Raw genomic sequence first — 20,108 nt, forward strand, 5'->3', positions numbered from 1 at the left:
ATTTCAGGTGTGTAAATGTTTTTTAAAGTAAAGATTGAAAGGTAAAGCTTTAAAAGATGTCCAAGGTGTTCACTTGAAGCTAATACCATCCATCCCAATGTTATCATTTTTTTGACAGTCTACAAACCCAGTCTTGGTTTATAGATAATTAAGCAGTGCTGTGCAGTAGGTGGGGGGTAATTTGCATAATAATAGGCGTGTCAGAAAGAGAAACCTGCCCATGATGGCGTTAACAGGAACCACGGCTCGCGTGCGTCAGTAACGGTTTCCTCCTGAACGTGTGCGCGCGAGCTTCAGTAAACCGCACGAGCTCAACGCGTTCACACGCTCGCGAGGCTGAAGCCAGAAAAAAAAAAAAAAGAAAATGAGCTTCACTTTTGCTCTGTTAGCAGGTAAGCTAACGTTTTTCTTTACAATAATAAAACTATTAGAGATTAACAACCAAAACACTGAGGTATAAAGTTACAGTTTGGAGATTATTTAAGATGATAAAGATTCAATACACAAAGTGAACTCCTGATACAAGGTATTAAGTTGTTGTTGTTGTTGTTGTTGTTTTCTTCACTGACCATAAAGGGTTGTATAATCCAAAACAGTAAATAACATCTCATCTCATCTTATTATCTCTAGCCGCTTTATCCTGTTCTACAGGGTCGCAGGCGAGCTGGAGCCTATCCCAGCTGACTACGGGCGAAAGGCGGGGTACACCCTGGACAAGTCGCCAGGTCATCACAGGGCTGACACATAGACACAGACAACCATTCACACTCACATTCACACCTACGGTCAATTTAGAGTCACCAGTTAACCTAACCTGCATGTCTTTGGACTGTGGGGGAAACCGGAGCACCCGGAGGAAACCCACGCGGACACGGGGAGAACATGCAAACTCCACACAGAAAGGAGCAATTCCAGCGTTATGGACGTGACACTTGAACTCAAAATGGCAACAAATGACCCAGTGCATGTTTTATCGTCTCCCAGTATTTAAACAGGTGTTGCATATTTTAAGGCTGTACCATACTGGAGAAGTGATAGAACAAGAACAATTCCCATAGTACATCTAGGGCAGGGCGGCACGGTGGTGTAGTGGTTAGCGCTGTCGCCTCACAGCAAGAAGGTCCTGGGTTCGAGCCCCGGGGCCGGCGAGGGCCTTTCTGTGCGGAGTTTGCATGTTCTCCCCGTGTCCGCGTGGGTTTCCTCCGGGTGCTCCGGTTTCCCCCACAGTCCAAAGACATGCAGGTTAGGTTAACTGGTGACTCTAAATTGACCGTAGGTGTGAATGTGAGTGTGAATGGTTGTCTGTGTCTATGTGTCAGCCCTGTGATGACCTGGCGACTTGTCCAGGGTGTACCCCGCCTTTCGCCCGTAGTCAGCTGGGATAGGCTCCAGCTTGCCTGCGACCCTGTAGGACAGGATAAAGCGGCTAGAGATGATGAGATGAGATGAGACATCTAGGGCATGCCAGAAAATGCCAATAAAAGATGCGTTATGGATGTGACAGAAAAAGTATCACTTTTCTTGGGTGGCTGTACATTTTTATCAAACTCTGTGAAATTGTAAACCTAATGTCGAAATGGAGATATCCATTTGATAGAGGGGTCCAAGGTGAATATTAAAAAATCTTTGTTTAAAATATTTTGTATTTCATGCAGAGTTTCGGAAGGAAAAGTCAGCGTTATGGATGTGACGAAATTGCGTTATGGATGTGACGCGTCTGAAATAGACATGGCATATGTTTAGAAAATCAGCAATTTAACCACCATAACCCTTTGAAAAACTCTCTAAATATCAGCTAAAACTATCAAAGTTCTTAAATAATATTTAGGATGGCTATTGTTTTGCTGTTTTGTGGATTTTAGCATACATTTCTGTGGCTTGTGGCAATAATATAGAATTGTACATGATCAAAGTTGATTTTAGCTTGGGTTTTACATTATAAGAAAGAAAGACTGACAGTGACATATTAGGTTGGTTACAAATTGGTTCAACTTATTCACATCTGTAAAATACAGGCCTAGGTGATATCTCTGGGAGTGGTTTTGATGTATTACATGTTGCTTTATTTTTGCATGGTGAGGTTGACATTTACATGGAATTGCCCCTAGGCCCTCGCCGGCCACGGGGCTCGAACCCGGACCTTCTTGCTGTGAGGCGACAGCGCTAACCACTACACCACCCTTTGCTTTAAAAAAAAATAGTAGTCTCAGGTACAGTGAGTGCAGTTTGATAAGGAAATGAGCTGTAGGTTTTACTGAGCATCTTACAGAACCAGCCACGGTTCTTCTGGACACTTTGGCTCTCAAACTCACGTCTTAATTTTGCACCAAAACCCAGTAGCCTTCATTATGTTTTCTTTTTTAATCTGAAAAGTGGTCTCTTATGTAATATGCTGCTCAGATACAAACTTTTTTTTTCCTGTAACATTTAATTTTGTGCCGGAAAATGAAAGTTTGGGACTCTAAAATGTTTTTGTACTGACTTGATAATGATAAAGTTTGTATAAAAAAAAAAGGGTGCCTAAGACTTTTGCACAGCATGTTCTCCCCATGTCTGCGTGGATTTCCTCCACGTTTCCTCCAGGTTGTGGACAGGTGTCTTTTATACTGATAACGAGTTCAAACAGGTGCCATTAATACAGGTAACGAGTGGAGGACAGAGGAGCCTCTTAAAGAAGAAGTTACAGGTGTGTGAGAGCCAGAAATCTTGCTTGTTTGTAGGTGACCAAATACTTAATTTACCGAGGAATTTACCAATTAAGTCATTAAAAATCCTACAATGTGATTTCCTGGATTCTTTCCCCCCATTCTGTCTGTCATAGTTGAGGTGTACCTATGATGAAAATTACAGGCCTCTCTCGTCTTTTTAAGTGGGAGAACTTGCACAATTGCTGACTGACTAAATACTTTTTTGCCCCACTGTACACTATATGACTAGAAATTTGTAGACCCCTGACCATGATACTCATATGTGGTTTTTGAGCATCCCATTCTAGATGTAGTTCCTCTTTGCTGTTATTAAAACCTCCATTCTTCTGGGAATGCTTTCAACTAGATTTTGGAGCATGACTGTTGGGATTTCACCATTCAGCTACAAGAGAATTAGTGAGGTCAGGCACTGGTGTCAGGTGAGGAGGCCTGGGGTGCAGTTGGTGTACCAGTTCATCCCAAAGGTGTTCGGTGTGGTTGAGGACAGGGCTCTTTGCAGGCCTATGCACAGTTCTTCCACTCCAAACTTGGCAAACCATGTCTTCATGGGCCTCACTTTGTGCTCAGGGGCGTTGTCATGCTGGAACATTTTTGGGTTCCTTTGTTCCAATGAAGGGAAAATGTAATGCTACAGCAAGTCATTGTATACAGTCGTGTGCTCCCAACTTTCTGGCAACAGTTTGGGGACGTGATGTTCAGGTGTCCACAAACTTTTGCCATATAGTATAAAACACATATCTTTAAAGAATTGTTTCCAGGTAAGTTGAGATTGGCAGTCTTAGAGCGCATAATGTGGCATGTTTACTGGCATCTGATTCAGTGCCGCTGTGACCAAAAAGAGCTGATAATGTTCTGGCAGGGTCTGAAATTTTTGATTAAAATACAAGAGTATTACTGCTGCTGTGGTGTTCAGTGGTGGCACATACAGTAAATGAAACATGGTAATAGACAAAAAAAGATCCTTATTACCTGAACGTTCCTGTTTACATTTTCTACACAAGACCCTGGCTGATGTCATAAGCAGAATGTACTGTAGTATATTTTATCGCATGTCTTTAATTAGAGAATCTTCACATCGAATCTGACATGTAGAACACATTATATCACAATCTGTTTGAATCTGACCAAAACTTTATTGGGATCATTTCATACAGTGTCACATGTTGTATAATCTTAAAAAGGTTGCTGTAATTGCACAGTCTATAAAAAAAAATTAAATCTAATTCTAATGATCTTCTATTAAGGTGTGATGCTAAGTATAGGATGTGATGGAAACCAATCAGGAGGAAGTGAAAGAACACCTTCCAGTACCATTCAATCTTTAACATCTATCTCCACACAAGTGTCCACGATAACCACCACTGCAATTCCAACTTTAACAAACACCTCCATTCAAACCACAAATGATCTAGTGTCTACCACGATTAAGAACCCCACTAAGAGGACATCTACTGAATCAAAAATGACGCAAGGAACAAGTCCAAATATGTCAGCAGAAACAGCCACCAAACCAACTGAACATGTGACCACCACCAACACAGACTCTGCCACCACAACTGCCAACAACACAGACTCCACCACTACAACTGCCAACAACACAGACTCCACCACTACAACTGCCAACAACACAGACTCCACCACTACAACTGCCAACAACACAGACTCCACCACCACAACTGCCAACAACACAGACTCCACCACCACAACTGCCAACAACACAGACAACACCACCACCAGCTGCACAGTGCCAACAACAGGCACTACCATTCCCTCAACATCATCTACTCATTCAACTACAACAAAAGTGAGTTCCAGTTCAACATCCATCACTCCCCAGTCCTCCACTCCAACCAGTTTGGTGACGCAAGTAACTTCAACAGGAAAACCAACGTCATCCACAGCGTTGTCCAGTACATCAAAAGACTCAAATATTGCCAGTCCTGTCAAAAAACTGAGTTCAGGTAAGACATATTTTAGGTTGCTCAGCTTCATATATGTTGCCTACAAATTGATGACCTACCAGAAATCTTTGTCATAGCAATAAAATATCTTAAAATTTGCAGGAGATGATCTTATTACAAAAACATTTCTTGCATGTGTATCTCTCTGGCATGTCACTACAGTGACATGACGACTCTGGCAGATTTTCAGCCATCAAGTGTTCTAGGGAATTTACAGTAGTGGTTTCTTGTTGCCTTCTACCAGATTATTATGGAGGTTTTCTCCTCTCAACTAATCACACACGGGCAATTTAGAGTAGCCAGTTAACCTAACCACATGTCTTTGGAGTGTGGGGGAAACCAGAGCGCCCAAAGGAAACCCGCTCAGAGAACATGCAAACTCTACACAGAAAGGCCCCTCGTTGGCTGTGAGGTTCAAACCGGAAACATTCTTGCTGTGATGCAACAGTATTAACCACTGCACCACCTATACGTGGATCACTTCATGCACTATTATCTTTACATTTTTAACTCACCTGACCATGAAAAGATGAATACACATTTCATAGCCGTTAGTGGTCAGATTTAATATGGCTACAGTATGTCATACTGGATCAGCTTTCATTTTAGATTGTATTTAATAGTTATTCCATGTAATCAAGTCGTACATGAGCTGATTGCCGATGAGGCGCGTAGTGCCGAGTCGGCTATAAGCCATGTACGACGAGATTGAGTAGGATAACTGTTTTATTCAATCCACATTCACTGGATTTTGAGAAACAGAGCATTTTTATTTTTTGCACATTCTACAAATAAAAACTTTATCCAAAACGTCTGACAAAATAATTTCCACTTAGAATGTAAACAAACCGGTGAAACGGTAGGAGCAATTTGTGAAAAATGCGATAATAATATAGCCTGGCAAGCCAGACTAAAGGTGAATATTTAGTCTGGCCTCGATCCGTAGACATTTCCAACGGGGGTAGGAGGAACAACCCGCTGTCTTTCAAACTGTCTCTGTGCGTATAGGCCAACGCTCTGACCAATCAGCGCAACAGTGACTGTGACGTAGTCAGAGCGACAGAAAGCAGTGGGGGAGGCCTTGAAATAAATAATTTTTCAAAATGCGTATTAATTAATAAACAGGTTCTAGATATTAAGAAGTTTGGAGAGAATGACCACAAGTTTGGAGTCTATACCACATACACTCATTTTTTTCCAAGTGTTTTTCAAGGGTTTGCTTAAACTGTTTTTGAGAGTTTTTATTTAGTGGTGTTTGGTGAAATAATTTCCCTTAAATTTAAAATAACGGGAAAATAAGAAACAATCAAAAAGTAATGTTTCAAAGCTGTTTATTAATTCTTCGTACTGCACAAACTAGCCCCATCCTTTTGGCTACCAGCGGAGCCAGCTGGTCGGCAAAACAGCGAAAACGTCCTTCTTGAAAAGGAATGAGCGGAGAGCCTCTTCCTGCTCATGTTTCAACGAAAACTCCAAGTCTAATTCTTCTAAAACTGATTCCAAAGCGGAGTCAAACGCGCGCTGTTCTCTAGCCGTAGCCATCTTTCCTGCTGTGCTTTCTCCAGCGTCGCGCAGCTTTGTCGTCACTCCTGCAAAAGCCCACCCAAAGAATCCAAACAAAAACCTTGCGTTGTGATTGGCGGGCACGATTTGATGCCCGGGGTGTTTTTGTTTATATGGTGCGAGGCTAGACCCATTCGCTAGGCAAAAATATTTTTGGCCGCTAGGCGGGTGGGTCTAGTTTACTAGGCTAATAATAATAATAATTCTTGAAAAATAAAAAAGATACGTTCTTCCCATCAAATACTTTTATTCCATATTTTGTTGCTTTTTTTAATTTATTTTTTGGCGTTTTGTTTTCGAGTAGTTTTTATTTTGTCCTCAGTTGGTTCAGCAGCACGCTCCGCCATTTTGTTTTTCTCTACTCACAGTATATGAGCTGATAGCCTAGTAGTAGAGTAGCCAGTCAGAGCATGCGATTGCTCATATCCAGTGAATGTAGATAGAATAAAAAATATGATACAGCAACCCTTTGCTGTACTGCCAAATGTTCCCTCTGTTTACAACCCAAATGTTTAAAGAACAAAATTAGAACGATTCTTTTTTTTTTTTAAACTAAATGGGAGACATGCTCATCCATTGCCAACATTAAAAAGTGCAAAGTCCAATTTTCCAGTGTGTAAAAAAAAAAATCGTTCTTCACCCTTATACCCTTGCTCTGAATGTAAAAGATCCCAGTCCTTTCTCTGAGAACAATATACAGTACTGGTACTTTGTACCCTCATGAGTTCTTGTGTACTGCGCTGTCATGCTTGGCTCTTAACACTGGAAAATGTTGCAGTTTAATGGAAAATATTACCTTTGCCCTGCTCCATGAGGAATAAACCATGATGAGGCATCCTGTTACAGGAAATTAATCAACAACAGGCTGATACGCTACCCAAAGTTGATTATTTTCCAAAAGCAGCATGTCCCATCCTGTTTTATTTCTGTGTATTATTTCTGTTTTATCACAGAATTTGCCAACAGTTTCAACTTTTAGCAATTAAAGAACAACACATTGTTGTAGGTTATGTTTAATGTTGTGGAACATGCATGAAATGAGCTAGTTCCTGTTATCACTTACTTTACAGCAGCTATAAAACAGTCGTTCTGTCACATATCTTTTTTTTCTCTCTTGAAGTTGATAAGGAAATGAAACACAGCTTCTAATGTTACAGAGAAACTGAAAAGTCCTGAAGACTTCCACGAAATCTATATCAAACTTTGGACACGGTACTGTTACAAAGTACTGACACTGGAGACACGTTTCATTAATGTTAAATAAACATCTCCACAGAGAAAGCTTCACCAGAGCAGTGATTATGCCTTTTGTTTTTTGCTATATAGCATAAGAAAAAAACCTTTACAACAGAAGCATTAAAGTATTAAAATGTGCTATTATTATTACAACCCCGATTCCAAAAAAGTTGGGGCAAAGTACAAACTGTAAATAAAAACGGAATGCAATGATGTGGAAGTTTCAAAATTCCATATTTTATTCAGAATAGAACATAGATGACATATCAAATGTTTAAACTGAGAAAATGTATCATTTAAAGAGAAAAATTAGATGATTTTAAATTTCATGACAACAACACATCTCAAAAAAGTTGGGACAAGGCCATGTTTCCCACTGTGAGACATCCCCTTTTCTCTTTACAACAGTCTGTAAACGTCTGGGGACTGAGGAGACAAGTTGCTCAAGTTTAGGGATAGGAATGTTAACCCATTCTTGTCTAATGTAGGATTCTAGTTGCTCAACTGCCTTGGGTCTTTTTTGTCGTATCTTCCGTTTTATGATGCGCCAAATGTTTTCTATGGGTGAAAGATCTGGACTGCAGGCTGGCCAGTTCAGTACCCGGACCCTTCTTCTACGCAGCCATGATGCTGTAATTGATGCAGTATGTGGTTTGGCATTGTCATGTTGGAAAATGCAAGGTCTTCCCTGAAAGAGACGTCGTCTGGATGGGAGCATATGTTGCTCTAGAACCTGGATATACCTTTCAGCATTGATGGTGTCTTTCCAGATGTATACGGTAAGCTGCCCATGCCACACACACTAATGCAACCCCATACCATCAGAGATGCAGGCTTCTGAACTGAGCGCTGATAACAACTTGGGTCGTCCTTCTCCTCTTTAGTCGGAATGACACGGCGTCCCTGATTTCCATAAAGAACTTCAAATTTTGATTCGTCTGACCACAGAACAGTTTTCCACTTTGCCACAATCCATTTTAAATGAGCCTTGGCCCAGAGAAGACGTCTGCGCTTCTGGATCGTGTTTAGATACGGCTTCTTCTTTGAACTATAGTTTTAGCTGGCAACGGCGGATGGCACGGTGAATTGTGTTCACAGATAATGTTCTCTGGAAATATTCCTGAGCCCATTTTGTGATTTCCAATACAGAAGCATGCCTGTATGTGATGCAGTGCCGTCTAAGGGCCCGAAGATCACGGGCACCCAGTATGGTTTTCTGGCCTTGACCCTTACGCACAGAGATTCTTCCAGATTCTCTGAATCTTTTGATGATATTATGCACTGTAGATGATGATATGTTCAAACTCTTTGCAATTGTACACTGTCGAACTCCTTTCTGATATTGCTCCACTATTTGTCGGCGCAGAATTAGGGGGATTGGTGATCCTCTTCCCATCTTTACTTCTGAGAGCCGCTGCCACTCCAAGATGCTCTTTTTATACCCAGTCATGTTAATGACCTATTGCCAATTGACCTAATGAGTTGCAATTTGGTCCTCCAGCTGTTCTTTTTTTGTACCTTTAACTTTTCCAGCCTCTTATTGCCCCTGTCCGAACTTTTTTGAGATGTGCTGCTGTCATGAAATTTCAAATGAGCCAATATTTGGCATGAAATTTCAAAATGTCTCCCTTTCGACATTTGATATGTTGTCTATGTTCTATTGTGAATACAATATCAGTTTTTGAGATTTGTAAATTATTGCATTCTGTTTTTATTTACAATTTGTACTTTGTCCCAACTTTTTTGGGATCGGGGTTGTATTATTATTATTATTATTATTATTATTAACAATTGACAATGTCATCAGAGCTCATGTTATCGAATATCAACCAACATTTTCTGACCAATCAGATTTGAGTGGTTTGAAATTACTTACACATTTGCTGAATATAATCCATACCAAAACGAAATACATATCCTCCAGGGAGCTGTTTGTGTTTTAACTAATGAATTAAAAAGACTAACGTGGTAACTGGTAACTACTGGGAGTAATGGTGACCATTTTAAGTGTCTGTGCTTCCTCCACAGTGAGTATCGCCGCCATCGTCATCGGGTTCATCGTCCTCGTGATATTTTTACTGGGCGGAGCGTATTACTTCAAAATAAAGTAAGTAAATAAAGTAGTTTCAACCTGAATGGTCAGATAATCAAAGGTTTAGGTGTGATATAGTGTAGTATTGGCTTGTACCTGTTATTTACTGTAGTTTTGTTTCGCTTACATTTTTATGCATTCAGTTGCAGGTCATAAAATCAAGAACTGATACTATACATAGTTAGACCACAAGGAAGAATTGGGTTATGAAGTCACTGATTAACCCATGGCATGGTGTGTGTGTGTGTGTGTGTGTGTGACAGGCGTCCTTCTTATGGCCGTCTCCTGGATGACTCTGAATCCGGATCAGTGGGCAATTTCTTCAACCCCATGTTTGATGGCTAAGTGCCACTTAACCACTTAAGAACATGTTCCAGTATTGATCCTTTTCAGAGGCCAGGATTTGGACGATGTGGCTTTGAACAAGTAGACACCGACTAATCTGATGATCATCATCTGTTCTTTCAGTGAACTCATGAGCTGATAATCTGAACAAGGTACACAGGCCTGCAACACTGGTAATATGATGTTCTTATAAATGAGTCATTGTATGTGGCAGATGATCAAAGATGTGCACTTAAGGTACTTGACGTATTAGATATTGAACAGTTATTCCACAAAATCAAGTCGTACATCAGCTGATAGCCGACGAGGCGCGTAGCACCGAGTCGGCTATAAGCCATGTACGATGAGATTGAGTGGAATAACTGTTTTATTCTATCCACATTCACGGGATTTTGAGAAACAGAGCATTTTTTTTTTTTGTAAATTTGATAAATAAAATCTTTATACAAAACGTCTGACAAAATCATTTCCGCTGAGAGTGTAAACAAACTGGTGAAGTGACATATTGTATAAAATGCTATCATAATAATTCTTGAAAAATAAAAAAAGATACGTTCTTACCATCAAATACCCAGATAGCACACCTACAGTACGTCGGCCTAACGTTGGCCCACTGTCTGCTGCACTGACGGTCCATCAGAGGTATGACCAGCAGGACTTCATCGGGCTGACGTTGGCAAGCTGATGGGGGGGGCGAGATCTCATTACTCTCCAGGGCTTTGAACCAGAATTTTTTTCCTATTGGTTCGTTCCGAACAGAAACAGAATTTTAACGTTTCCGGTTTTGGGTTCCACCATTAAATAGACGTTCCCGAACCGGTTAGAACAAAAAAATTCCGTTCCCGGAACGGTTAATTACGTTCCCTGTCAGCTGTTTAACAAATGGCTATAAAATTATGTCTCTGTCTCATCCAGCATAAGCCAAATGTAGGCTAATTCTATTACAACCTTCATTAAATAAGACAAGAAATAATTCAAAACAATTATTATTTCAAATGTTGGCGATTTGGATTCTCAGTATGTCTTCCCATCTACACAAACAGAAAAAGTGCCAAAAATGAAAGATAATTCGTTTAGTGTGTTACCAAAGGCGAGTCAGGCCCTGTGCATTGATAGGCTAACAGAGGTTAACGTCATTTAATGTTCGCGAGCCTCTCATTAACGTGGACAAATATATTGATATCGTGTTTGAAATTGACGTTTTTGAATAACGATAGACTGCAATATTTACCTCTTATTTAAGATGTGGAGACGTGATAGTAGTCCACCCTCCCGCTCTCTCCATTCAGTCAGCGAACGTCACACAGGAAGTGAACCCCAGCGGGTCATAGAAACTTGCGCAGGAGAAGAATGACTTTTATTTGTAGGCTACGGAAACTTTGAGGAATGAAATAAAAACCGGTATTAACCGGTTACCATTATTTTTAATAAGCGTTTCTGTTCCGGAACATAAAAAATAATAAAGTTTCTGGTTTCGTTTCTGTTCCATGTGAAATAGAAAAAGTTCCCGGTTTTCGTTTTCGTTCCTTGAACCGGTTCAAAGCCCTGTTACTCTCGCATGTCCTGCCACCCGTGAGTCGCTGGTGGTCCGATAATGGACCACCAGATGTATTTGCTGCTCATTGTCACTAGCGGGCTGCCGGGTTCTGAAAATATTCTGCATATTCTGAAAATAAAAAGTTGCAGTACTACTCTGCTGTTGTTATAATTGAATAATCTTTAGAATAAAAAAATATAAGAACAGTTAAAGTGAATATCTGCATCCTTTTTTTCCCCTTTATCGTCTTGCTGATGTCGGCCCGACGAAGGCCCGCTGGTCATACCTCTGATGGACCATCAGCACAGCCGAAGGTAGACCGACGGAGGTGTACTATCTGGGTACTTTCATTCCTTGTTTTGTTGCCTTTTTAAAAATTTTTTGGGGTTTTGTTTTCAAGTAGAGTTTTTATTTCATCCTCGGTTAGTTCAGCAACACGTTTTGCCATTTTGTTCTTCTTCTTTAGGGTTTTTTTGGCGGTTGGCAAACCAACTTAAAGATGCATTACTGCCACCGACTGGGCTGGAGTGTAGAACAGGAGATATTGGGGGGGGGACAACAACTATATTCTTTTAATTATTTCCTTTTTTTTTTAATACTTCATAACAAAGCTGCCATTTTGTTTTTCTCTACTCATGGTACAGTGGTGCTTGAAAGTTTGTGAACCCTTTAGAATTTTCTATATTTCTGCATAAATATGACCTAAAACATCATCAGATTTTCACACAAGTCCTAAAAGTAGATAAAAATAACCCAGTTAAACAAATGAGACAAAAATATTATACTTGATCATTTATTTATTGAGGAAAATGATCCAATATTACATATCTGTCAGTGGCAAAAGTATGTGAACTGTTAGGATTAGCAGTTAATTTGAAGGTGAAATTAGAGTCAGGTGTTTTCAATCAATGGGATGATAATCAGGTGTGAGTGGGCACCCTGTTTTATTTAAAGAACAGGGATCTATCAAAGTCTATCTTCACAACACATGTTTGTGGAAGTGTATCATGGCACCAACAAAGGAGATTTCTGAGGACCTCAGAAAAAGTGTTGTTGATGCTCATCAGGCTGGAAAAGGTTACAAAACCATCTCTAAACAGTTTGGACTCCACCAATCCACAATCAGACAGATTGTGTACAAATGGAGGAAATTCAAGACCATTGTTACCCTCCCCAGGAGTGGTCGACCAACAAAAATCACTCCAAGAGCAAGGCGTGTAATAGTCGGCGAGGTCACAAAGGACCCCAGGGTAACTTCTAAGCAACTGAAGGCCTCGCTCACATTGGCTAATGTTAATGTTCATGACTCCACCATCAGGAGAACACTGAACAACAAATGGTGTGCATGGCAGGATTGCAAGGAGAAAGCCACTGCTCTCCAAAAAGAACATTGCTGCTCATCTGCAGTTTGCTAAAGATCACGTGGACAAGCCAGAAGGCTATTGGAAAATGTTTTGTGGACGGATGAGACCAAAATAGAACTTTTTGGTTTAAATGAGAAGCGTTATGTTTGGAGAAAGGAAAACACTGCATCCCAGCATAAGAACCTTATCCCATCTGTGAAACATGGTGGTGGTAGTGTCATGGTTTGGGCCTGTTTTGCTGCATCTGGGCCAGGATGACTTGCCATCATTGATAGAACTGAATTATACCAGCGAATTCTAAAGGAAAATATCAGGACATCTGTCCATGAACTGAATCTCAAGAGAAGGTGGGTCCTGCAGCAAGACAATGACCCTAAGCACACAAGTCATTCTACCAAAGAATGGTTCAAGAAGAATAAAGTTCATGTTTTGGAATGGCCAAGTCAAAGTTCTGACCTTAATCCAATCGAAATGTTGTGGAAGGACCTGAAGCGAGCAGTTCATGTGAGGAAACCCACCAACATCCCAGAGGTGAAGCTGTTCTGTACGGAGGAATGGGTGAAAATCCCTCCAAGCCGGTGTGCAGGACTGATCAACAGTTACCGGAAACGTTTAGTTGCAGTTATTGCTGCACAAGGGGGTCACACCAGATACTGAAAGCAAAGGTTCACATACTTTTGCCACTCACAGATATGTAATATTGGATCATTCTCCCCAATAAATAAATGACCAAGTCTAATATTTTTGTCTCATTTGTTTAACTGGGTTCTCTTTATCTACTTTGAGGACTTGTGTGAAAATCTGACAATGTTTTAGGTCATATTCATGCAGAAATATAGAAAATTCTAAAGGGTTCACAAACTTTCAAGCGCCACTGTATATGAGCTGATATCCTAATAGTAGAGTAGCCAATCAGAGTGCGCGATTGCTCATATGCAGTGAATGTTGATAGAATAATAAATAACAGATAGTTATAGGTATATGCCAGTTCAGGGAAATGAGGTATATTGTTTCTGATATAATTGTGAATTGTGAACAAGATAGGAATTGTGTAGATTTCTAGAAGTGCAACTGAAAAGGCTTTTGAATACTGACTATAGACTTATGTTTTAGTCTCCGAATTGATAGCGAGATTCTCAGTGATGGATGATATGATATGATATATGATATGATATATGATATGATATGATATGATATGATATGATATGATATGATATTGACATCTCGATAAATGGTTATGATACAATTTAAGGATCCCAGATATAAATACATCCACAACACTGCCCAGTGTCACAGTTACAGTAACAAGGCCTTTTCACCAGTTGGATTATACAGTAGTTTGTTTTGTTTTGTAAATGTTAAAATTGTATTTTAATGTGGTACCGCTGTTTTGCTGTTAGCAAACATTAAAAAAAATAATAATGTGATAAATATGCTTTGAGGTACGATTGTGTGGCCATATTGTCCATCTCCAATCACTAGGTTATCTGTGTTATAATGTTTGTATATCTCTGATATGTTACTTTGGGAACATTTTCTGTACGTTATTACACTACCGTTCAAAAGTTTGGGGTCACTTTGAAATGTCCTTATTTTTGAAAGAAAAGCACTGTTCTTTTCAATGAAGATCACTTTAAACTAATCAGAAATCCACTCTATACATTGCTAATGTGGTAAATGACTATTCTAGCTGCAAATGTCTGGTTTTTGGTGCAATATGTGTATAGAGGCCCATTTCCAGCAACTATCACTCCAGTGTTCTAATGGTACAATGTGTTTGCTCATTGCCTCAGAAGGCTAATGGATGATTAGAAAACCCTTGTACAATCATGTTAGCACAGCTGAAAACAGTTGAGCTCTTTAGAGAAGCTATAAAACTGACCTTCCTTTGAGCAGATTGAGTTTCTGGAGCATCACATTTGTGGGGTCGATTAAATGCTCAAAATGGCCAGAAAAATGTCTTGACTATATTTTCTATTCATTTTACAACTTATGGTGGGAAATAAAAGTGTGACTTTTCATGGAAAACACAAAATTGTCTGGGTGACCCCAAACTTTTGAACGGTAGTGTAAGTAAACCTCAAACCAGCTTTTCTGTCTGAAACCCAACTCAAACTGCTATCTGTCACCGTTCTTTTCTCAACATGGTATCATGTTGGACTCATGGAGTCATAATGATAGCTCTACCCTTATATTTTCCCTCCCAGCATTGACAGTCTGTTGTCTCAAATGTTACTCAGCATTTGAGGATATTTTTAAGACATTAAAATAACGAGATCAGAGTTTTATTTGCTTGTCAATATAATAATAGGTATTAAAGGGTAACGTACAATTACACATGGAAATAGACAAAGCTGTAATTATAGCCCAAAATACAGCACTAAGCCAGAGGAGAATATGGAGTCACAACATCTGGCTGTTTGATTGACATAATGTTGGTTGTTATATTACTGCGCTAGTTTAGTACACACTCAGAAAACAAAGTAAATTATTGTACCTTTACGGGTAAACCGGCTTGTCGCTAGACCAGTACCCTCTAAGGTACTTAGTTGGACCATTTATATACTGATTGGGAACATATATGGACCTTTTTTACCTTTTTTAGTTACCTTGAAGTCCAATAATGAGTCCTGGATGGTACATTAGTGCATATTGTACCTTGGGGTACAGAAATGGACTCCTCGTACTGTACCCCTATTTTTGACAGTGTAGTATAAGAGAAGAAATATTTTAGCTGAGATGAAAGTGTTTTGTGATTGCATCCCTATCGGCAGCAAAAACTAGGCCGTCGTGTTTCTTGAGTCATACCACCAAATCTACTTCCTGCTTGCGTTTGCGACCTCATTCTCATTGTTTGTGACAATAATTTGTCAACAGGTCCTTGTAACTTAGGTAAAATGTGTTGGAAGATGTGGCAATGTGTGATGGCCTGAGAAAACCCTTCATACGGTAGAATTTTGACATTTTTCTGCTACATATATAGTTATGCAATTTCCTGAATTGAAATATTATTTTCCATTTTGTGTGTATCTCAACCAAAAGTAACGTTTTACTGATAAGGGAAACTGCAGCACATGAACATCACGGATAAACTGAAAGTTGGCAGCTGAAAACAAACAGAATTAACGAGCCATTTTTGTTTCACTATGACACATAACTCTCCAAGAACTTGGATTAAAGCTTCACATTCATTGTGTAAGGAAATCGCATTTAGCTAGCAAGGTTGTCCCACCATGTCTGTTAAACTTGTTCTTTACCCAATATAATCTTTGTGGCCAGACAACTCTTTGGTGAATATATACCGTAAAATGGGATTTTATCCAAAACCTGATTTTTCATCTTCTTTGGCTGATTGTGAGAACTCAGCAGCATATGATGGATTTTCCAAAGCTGTCAAATGTATTTTTATTATGATTTGTTGTAAACAGCAATTGCGGCTTTAGACTATAAAACAGGACTGTAATTCATTCGGACTGTAAATTAGTTTGATGTAAAATAAGGTAGTTGTGAAGGTAGCTTCCTGTATGAAACACAGGATGTGGGCAGTGTGGAGGCACTTCACATTTCCAGTTTTCTGTACACATGTAGGTTTCTGTGCAGGTTCTCCATGTGCGTATGTGAGTTCCCGCCCACCTTCTAGAGATGAATGTGTGTGTGTGTGTGTGTGTGTGTGTGTGTGTGTGTGTGTGTGTGTGTGTGTGTGTGTGTGTGTATGAAGCCCTGTGATGAACTGGCATCCCATTCAAGGTGTGTTCACGCCTCGTACACCTCGTTTCCTGATCCACCGTGATCTGAATCAGGATAATTACTGAAAACGAATGAATGGATGAATAAAAGATGTCATTTTCATTTTTGTAGTGTTGCCACTTATACGGCCTGGAACATCTGTTAGGTTCCTTGCCACACTGTAGGCGTTTGGTTGGGTTTTATATTTAGTTTTTCTCCATAACAGGTTTGTTTTCATGATCCGAGAACGTCACCCACTGAAAGGTGCATGACGTTGTTAAAGGGCTCTTGTTTGGTTTTGCTGCCTAAACAAAGAGCTAATGAAAGGATGCTGAAGTGGGTAAGAGCTAATGAGTGGGTGCTGAAGAGAGAGGGCCTGATAACCATAATGATGACACACTTGGTTGTTCTTCCTGTACCATTGCTGCTCATTGTTACTCCTCGAGCAGTAAGTGTAGCAAAAGATGACAAGGATGCCACTGGTTTAATCAGATAGCTTAAAGGAGAACTGAAGGCAAAATTTTTATGATCTAAATTCTATTTCTCATTTTATTAAATATACGAATGCATTTTTGATCGCTATTTTGTCACTGCTATAGCAAGTTATGAGTGTTTGAAATATGTGATGTAATATATCAGTCCATATGTCAAAGCAATGGCCGTGAACGAGATTCGTTGAGACCTGTGCGAGACATTGTAGGACGGAAGTAAAACGTACAGCGGAAATCAAAGCGACCAACATCTGCCAACGTTGTCAAAAGGTGCGCGCCCTCTTTCGAATGCTGATGTAATCAAGCCGGAAGTTTTGTTTGTTTTGATAGCAATCAGGAACGTTTGAAAAAAGTAGGCAGTAATCGTCATTTAAACTCGTTTGGTAAACAGTTTTCAAAATGGCGGCACTGACACCTGGCTGACACTTCATGTTTCAAAGTCTCACACAAGTCTTGTGAAGATCGCACGGATAAGCGACGCCTGCCGTGGACCAAACGAACTAAATTCAACATGGCTAAAAACCGAATAGGCCGATAAGTATAATATTTAATTGCAATTAGTTGCCAATACAAGTCATGATATAAGGTTACTAAAACTGAAAACATAATTGAATACATGGATTAAAGTTTTCCGTTGCTACAACGGATTTCCGTCAACTGGGAGCGCTAAAGATCAATAATGAGATTGATGCAAATCCGAGGAAAAAGGGGGGTAGGCCCATAGGTCTGACACCAATGTGATTTAGAACTTTACCAAGCTGCTGTGATTGCCTGTTGTTGAACCCTTTCTTGTGCTATGTTTGAGTATATGTAAAGGAATAAGTTGTTGCACTAGATAGGCATAAATAAATGAATACAGCCTACGCTACTGTCTAGTCCCGGGGAGGCTCGGCGTAGGCAGCGAGCCCCGGTGCTCGGCTTGAGTTTCGTTTCTATCGGCGGCTCCAGCCCGACTTTGCACGCTCGTAACTCGGCCAGGGGAGGTCCCAGCCTCTCCAAACTTGGCAGCCAGCGACCTCTGCCCTCTCCCCAACGAACCAGTGCTGCCAGGGCGGGCCAGCCCCGCGCCTCGGGACGCGATTCACCCCGAGGCGAGCCGCGGCACTCCGCATCAGTTTCCTTTTAACGGCGGCTCCACTGATGAAACAATCTGGCTGTCCTACTACTAGGCAACTACTTGCCTCCTACTAATACTAGGCCTATTGTAGTAGTAATAATAATAATAATAATAATAATGATATTTGCCTATTGAAAGGTGATCAGGTGAAAAATCTAAACAGCCCTGTTGAAGCCGCAGCAAGATCTATGCTATTAAGCCTTTTGTAGGTTAAACAGGCTTTGGCAGACAACGTTCTGGAAAGGCTGTGTTTTTCTTTGGTTTGATTAGCCTACGATTTAATCTTTAAACATTATGGTTTCAGCAGTTCGCTTAAACATTGGAGGCTGCAAGATTTCCCGACACTTGTTTAAGATGCCAAACTTCATAGTAAGGAGAAAATAATTCCACAGTATTTAGTGCCTCGTCAGTCTCAAAAATTAATAGTGAAGGAGCAACGCGAATTAAGTCTCAAAAAAAAAAAAACATCTCGTAGGCCTATATTTTACATTTTCAAAAAAGTCCGGAATTGGAAGTCGGTCAGTGGAGCGTAATGAAGTGTCTCATTCACTAAGCACAAAAGGTCGGAAAACAGTGGAGAAAACAGCTATTGCTTAAATAGGCTACTAATGGTTTACATTAGTAATTTAATGTATGTGACAAATAAATTCATTGATTAAATAGATAAAGAAGCGAATATTCCAAAGCTCAAAATTCAGGAAAGTGTCGCAAGTGCACAAGAACAGTTATTTGAAAGTTAACCGAATGAATTTGTGCGTGCGCGTGCGATTTCATGAAGAACCGGGACAATTGGCATTCGGTGAAAGATTCACACCTATGACTCGTTATATTCGCGCGCGCCCTCTCACCCACTGCTGCTTCGTTTTCCCAATTTACACGCGTGTCTGAAGATGGAGTTTTCAGAAATCTCCACTCTGCCCCGAGTTTGCGAAAGTAGCTGTTTTCAGTGACTGAAACCCAGGCCCGTTTCAAGCTATTTGGGGGCCCTAGGCAAAGGGGGATCTGGGGCCCATAATTATCCCCCCCTCGACGAAAGGCATTATGGCCACCGACCCACTGAAGACTTAATAAATAAACATCACACACATTGTAATCATTCTTACGATTTTTACTTAATAAATGAACTCTACATTATAATAAATAATTATCAAACCCAATTAAACACAAGAATAGACAAAATACACACACACACACACACACACACACACACACACACACACATATATATATAAGTGATTCCACGCTTATGGGTACTGAAATGGGGACATGAACTTATTTTTAAAAATTCACCTAAAACCATTTCTTTTTTTACCATCAGGTCACAAAACATGTAATCTTTAATGAATGATATGTTAAAAAATAACTTTAATTTTCTGAGATGTAATAAAAACATATTTATATGCCAAAGTCAGAACGTAACAGAAGTGTTGTGGACATATATATTCTCAATTTTAACAATGTAGAATTACTTTTTGAAACATAGGAAGGTGATGTTTTAGCAAATATAATTAATAAACATGTGTAGTAGAATAAACATACACATTCTTTCAATAAGATTAACATGGTATATAGCTAGATTGTAATTAATTTGTAACAGACGCGAGATGGACAATCGTAACAGAAGTAATGTAACAGACATCATTTTGGAACTCATAGGCTTGACTTTGGCATATAAATATGATTTTATTACATCTCAGAAAATTAAAGTTATCTTTTAACATATCATTCATTAAAGATTACATGTTTTGTGACCTGATGGTAAAAAAAGAAATGGTTTTAGGTGAATAAGTTCATGTCCCCATTTCAGTACCCATAAGCGTGGAATCACTCATATATATATATATATATATAAATCAAATATGAAAATAAGACAAAGTAATATAAAATGTGCAAATAACACAACACTAAATATTTACAGTATATACACAAGTAGAAATAACTTCAAATGGTGATTAAATGATTACAAAC

General features: G+C 39.6%; 1 protein-coding gene across 8 annotated transcripts in view; it reads left to right on the forward strand.

Moving 5' to 3' along the window:
• Positions 1-278: 278 nt before the first annotated feature.
• Positions 279-20,108, forward strand: part of parm1 (prostate androgen-regulated mucin-like protein 1) — a 48,459-nt gene continuing 28,629 nt past the window's right edge. For 3 of the 8 annotated variants that reach the window (XR_009651520.1, XR_009651523.1, XR_009651522.1), the window contains exons 1-4: positions 279-392; positions 3,953-4,669; positions 9,497-9,575; positions 9,824-10,057. Coding sequence is in view for 1 of the 8 variants with exons in the window: in XM_060908262.1 (XP_060764245.1) it covers positions 365-392; positions 3,953-4,669; positions 9,497-9,575; positions 9,824-9,905 (906 nt within the window). In the remaining 7 variants the exon portion in view is untranslated. Of the gene's footprint in view, positions 393-3,952; positions 4,670-9,496; positions 9,576-9,823; positions 12,109-20,108 lie in introns of those variants that run through there. The other 5 variants (XR_009651521.1, XR_009651524.1, XR_009651518.1 and 2 more) reach the window with 3 other exon arrangements.

The sequence above is a fragment of the Neoarius graeffei genome, chromosome 25 (assembly GCF_027579695.1).
Source record: "Neoarius graeffei isolate fNeoGra1 chromosome 25, fNeoGra1.pri, whole genome shotgun sequence".
Taxonomy (NCBI): domain Eukaryota; kingdom Metazoa; phylum Chordata; class Actinopteri; order Siluriformes; family Ariidae; genus Neoarius; species Neoarius graeffei.